Raw genomic sequence first — 4,611 nt, 5'->3', positions numbered from 1 at the left:
ATAGCACATTAAGAATATACTTCAAATTAGAGTGATAAACATTAAAAACTATCTACAGATAGAAGTAAAATCAAATAAGATCACTGAGACAAAATAAAATAAAATAATCGAACCTGACCATCACCCACAGGGAATTGGATATCCAATATCCAATTTTATGGGATTGGATATGAGATCGGGTAATGAAACTGGAAATAATTAGGGTATTGGGTAACCCATCGGGTATCGCGTATTACCCAAATACCCAATTCTATATTTAGACTAATTTTTAATACCTGATTGGTTTTTGACATTTGAATTATATAATTGATTGTTTCTGTATATGATTAGATATGTAATAACATTTACATATAGCATAACCAATTCCCATAAAGACAAAGATAATCGTTTATTTTAAAAGAAACGTGACCCATTTTTGTAGTTTTATACTCCCCCCATCCCAAAAAAATAACGACATTTGGGACGGCACAAGGATTAATGCATATTGGTAAGTAAGAGATATGGGGAGAAAGGTAGTTAAAATAATGTTAGTGGATAGTTGGACTCATATCATTGTTAGTGTTTAGTGGATCCTAGTGGTATAAAGTGAAAATAAATTGATGTATAAGAATAATAAGTTTGGGGAAACTTTCCTTCAATGAAAATGAGATAATTTTGTGGAACAGAATAAAAAGGAAAGTGTCATTATATGGACGGAGGGTATACAATAAAATATATGGAATATTAAAGATATTAGTCTATTTAAATATTCTCTATATTAATAATATAATAATACTAATTTGAATTTGTTAGTAGTTATTAACATATGTAAAGAGTTGGACATTTCATAGTTGGGTACTCGATTCGTTGGGTTTGGATGCCCGGAGTGAGTATTTGGTATCCGAAAATATATCGGGTCGGGTATAGGGTAGGTATTTTACATGATTTTCGGGTTCAGGTATCCGTATCCCACCCCTAATTACATAGATGTGTTGAAAGCAAGGATTATTTTGGTAAAAGTCAGTTTTTTGTCAATTATCTTGCTCCCTTTTTTCTACGCAAAGTAATCTCATTTTTTTCCATTTTAAGACCAAAAATACTTTTATAGTAGTACCTATTTTACGGTTTATCCTACTGAAATGTTGTGAATAGTGTTATTATATGTAAAAATAATTGTGAGACTCATTCACACAATTACACCTAACCTCATTAATAGATACGAATCTTTTAATTTATTGATTGTTGTTGCTCAACGTATTGATGTATTGATGCTCAAAAAAAACGAGGAGTATAAAGATATGAATGGTGTTTTGGACCACTATTGGATAATGGTAATATCACGAGCAGCAGCCGACACTATTTTACTTGAGCCATTCTAATTAGGCACGTTTGAACTAAATTAGGAATGCAATGTGGCTTGCCATGAAGCCATTCTTGCATTTCCTTGTTTTTCTTTTTGTCGGATTCAAGTCTGCTGATCCACAATCGATCGTCGAAAACCTCCCCGGCTACGACGGAACTCTGCCTTTCAAACTCGAAACAGGGTTTTTCCATTTCTCAATTCACTTGCTATACTCTGTTTTCTCTGTTTTACTCTGTTTAATTGATTTGGAAAGAATTGATGTTGTTTTGTGGGATTCAGATATATTGGGGTTGGAGAGAATGATGAAGTCCAGCTCTTTTACTACTTCGTCGAGTCCGAAAACGATCCAGCTAGAGACCCTTTGCTCATCTGGCTCAGCGGTGGCCCCGGTTGCTCTGCCCTTACCGGCTTCTTTTACGAAACTGGTCTCTTCTTTCTCTCTGTCAGTCACACACAAAGAAATGTTGTTTTGTGTTGGATCTAATTTATCCTATATTTTTTGAGCTTGGTGGCCTATTTGTTGGATTTGGTGGCAATTAGAATATTTAATGTTAAATTGTAGGTCCACTGGGCTTTGATTTTGAGAAGTTTGATGGAAGCTTACCTTCTCTTGTATTGAACCCATATTCATGGACTAAGGTTTGACACATAAATTTCCATTTTGAATTCATCCACATTGCATCATGATGATGATGGTGGTGGTGGTGTTGATGGTGTTAGGTTGCCAACATTATATTCCTAGATTACCCTGTTGGAGCTGGATTCTCATATTCCAAGTCTACAAGAGGCTACTCTTCATCTGACACTAGTTCAACCCAACATAATTACACATTTCTACGCAAGGTTGCTCTTGTTTGACATGTTTATTTTTTTTTTTGGCATTACTGAAGTTTACCTCTTTTTTTGCTGGTTTAAATGCAGTGGTTGTTAGCTCATCCCGAGTTTATCATGAATCGTCTCTATGTTAGTGGTGACTCCTATGGTGGCAAGATTGTTCCCATGCTCGCTCTAGAAATAGCAAAAGGTAGTTAGTTGCATCTGAAGACTTAAATATGCTTATGCTTATGCATAGGTTATAACCTTTTTGTCATTTCCTCATCATTGAAGTCAAAAATTTGCAGGCAATGAAGCTGGACTTGAGCCAATAATTTCTCTCAAAGTAATGGAAGTTGTTGATTTGTTTTCTTATCATTGGTTTCTAGGCCTAAGAAGATTAAACTATTTTTGTTGAATGGGAACAGGGCTACACTGTCGGAAATCCGGTGACTAATGAAGATGAGGATATTAATGAAAGGATACCTTATGCTCACAGACTGGCACTCATTTCAGACAAACAATTTGAGGTGTTTTCATTGTTATATTTGCGAATTTAAACTAGTGCTATAGATACGGAGTATATCTCAAGAGTTGTTAGGAGCATGATTATTTATATTACTGAAGTTTCTGCTCAAAGATGCTTTCATTTTGTTTCTTGAATAATGACTTCAGCGAGCAAGAATCAGCTGCAAAGGAGAGTATGTAAATCCAGACCCAAATAATGTCGAATGTTTATTTGCTCTTTATATTATTAATCAGGTATACATCATTAAAGATATTTTCCTTGCAAATGTCAATTGATTTTGATGTTTTAGACGACACTGATTGCTTTGCCTTTTAATCAAGTGCAGTGCACCAAGTTTGTCAATCATTATCAAATTCTGAACTTAATTTGCAAAGAAATCCAAACACTGCCAGAAGGTGGTTCTAGAATATTCCTACCGTCTCTAGTAGATGATCCAATCGGCTTCCTCTCCCTCTCCAGCCAAAATGAACCACCATGCCATGTATTCCTCCACTCTGCTTCTCACATTGCCTTCATGTTATCGTCGGCCTAACTCAAAGTTGTTGTCTTTTGCAGGAACACACATATCTGGCCTCCAACGTGTGGGCTAACGACGAAACTGTGAGAGAAGCTCTGCACATCAGAGAGGTACAAAACATGACCCAACTTTTTTAATTTGAGTATAACACATTATTAAGATGTTGTGCTTAAAAATTAATCAATCAATCAGGGGACGGTACCTGACTGGACGAGATGTAACAAGAGCTTGAGCTACGAATATGACATAAAAAGTGTTGTCGAGTATCATCAAAATCTGAGTGATAGAGGCTTCCAAGCCTTGGTGTATAGGTGAAATCAAATCTGATTCCCATTGTCTTAATACTTGCGTATATTTTTCGACATTGTTAGTGAAGCTATACGCCTCTTTGTTTCAGCGGTGATCATGACATAAGTGTACCTTATATTGCCACGTTGAAATGGATACGAAAACTGAATGTGTCCATGTATGATGAATGGAGGGCGTGGACCGTCGATGGTCAAGTTGCAGGGTGAATTTTTCTGTAGCAACTAATAATAGAAGTAAATATCTCATTGCTCAACATTGTGTTATGTGATTTGCAGATACACTGAGCTATACAAGAGTAAGATCAAGGAAGCGTACCTCATGTTTGCTACAGTCAAGGCAAGTTAAAGATGCAATAATATTTTTATATGTTTAATTTGAAATGAGGTAAAATATTAGTAACATATTTTTATGGTTGCAATGTATATAAGCAGGGAGGAGGGCATACAGCACCAGAATACAAGCCTAGGGAGTGTTTGGAAATGATGAGAAGATGGTTATCTCTCTTCCCACTCTAAAATCTCTCTCATCTTCATTTCTATAATAATTTTCCATTCTTGCTTGGATTGAAGCACTTGGAATTCCTTATTCCTGTTTCTGTATGTTTACTAGTATTTCGTTAGTCGAATCATTCCCCTTTCATTTCAAAAAACAACACATTGTACAATTATTTAGTTCAATGTTGCAAGGGCATGACATCGATCCAACGATCATCATCGAAACAAAAAATAATTAACAAATGTTTATGGATCTCACGGTTAACATTTATGGAAAGGCCACCATGTAACTTCTGTTGTCTACGTCAGGCGCCCTCTACAATTCACCATTTTTACTACTACTTCATTCAATCGGAAAACGCCTGTTGGATACTCCCTCTGTATAATTTAATCTCTACGTTAATTTGTGTTGATGTTAATTTCTATGTTACACGACTCTCAAATGTGGCGATTAACTTATATAAACGCCGGTTGGATACTCCCTCTGTATAAGTTGTGTATTTGTGTTTGAAATTTTTCCATCTAGAATTTGATAAATAATAATGCATCCATCCATCATTTAATGATTTATACTTTATAGTATTGTCGTTTATAAGATATCTATTAT

General features: G+C 35.3%; 1 protein-coding gene across 1 annotated transcript; it reads left to right on the top strand.

The window, feature by feature from the left end:
• Positions 1 to 1,279: 1,279 nt before the first annotated feature.
• LOC125223661 (serine carboxypeptidase-like 7) lies at positions 1,280 to 4,220 on the top strand. Its single transcript, XM_048126908.2, has 14 exons — positions 1,280 to 1,523; positions 1,622 to 1,767; positions 1,905 to 1,981; positions 2,063 to 2,185; positions 2,264 to 2,366; positions 2,464 to 2,501; positions 2,584 to 2,685; positions 2,831 to 2,917; positions 3,010 to 3,165; positions 3,240 to 3,311; positions 3,394 to 3,512; positions 3,599 to 3,712; positions 3,786 to 3,846; positions 3,942 to 4,220. The coding sequence occupies exons 1-14, from the start codon at positions 1,390 to 1,392 to the stop codon at positions 4,023 to 4,025; spliced, it is 1,416 nt and encodes a 471-aa protein (XP_047982865.1). The 5' UTR covers positions 1,280 to 1,389; the 3' UTR covers positions 4,026 to 4,220.
• The last annotated feature ends 391 nt before the right edge of the window (positions 4,221 to 4,611 follow it).

The sequence above is a fragment of the Salvia hispanica genome, chromosome 1, assembly GCF_029641045.1.
Source record: "Salvia hispanica isolate PSC_SH4W2 chromosome 1, Shi_PSC_v1, whole genome shotgun sequence".
NCBI lineage: Eukaryota > Viridiplantae > Streptophyta > Magnoliopsida > Lamiales > Lamiaceae > Salvia > Salvia hispanica.
The sequence above is the reverse complement of the archived record's forward strand: the minus strand, read 5'-3'. Positions and strand labels throughout refer to the sequence as shown.

Bases quoted from the DNA above. Each gene is read 5' to 3' on its own strand.
- LOC125223661 (XM_048126908.2), top strand. From the start codon at position 1,390: ATGTGGCTTGCCATGAAGCCATTCTTGCATTTCCTTGTTTTTCTTTTT. The intron at 2,367-2,463 runs GTAGTTAGTTGC...AAAAATTTGCAG, and splicing joins CGCTCTAGAAATAGCAAAAG to GCAATGAAGCTGGACTTGAG. The intron at 3,513-3,598 runs GTGAAATCAAAT...TCTTTGTTTCAG, and splicing joins TTCCAAGCCTTGGTGTATAG to CGGTGATCATGACATAAGTG.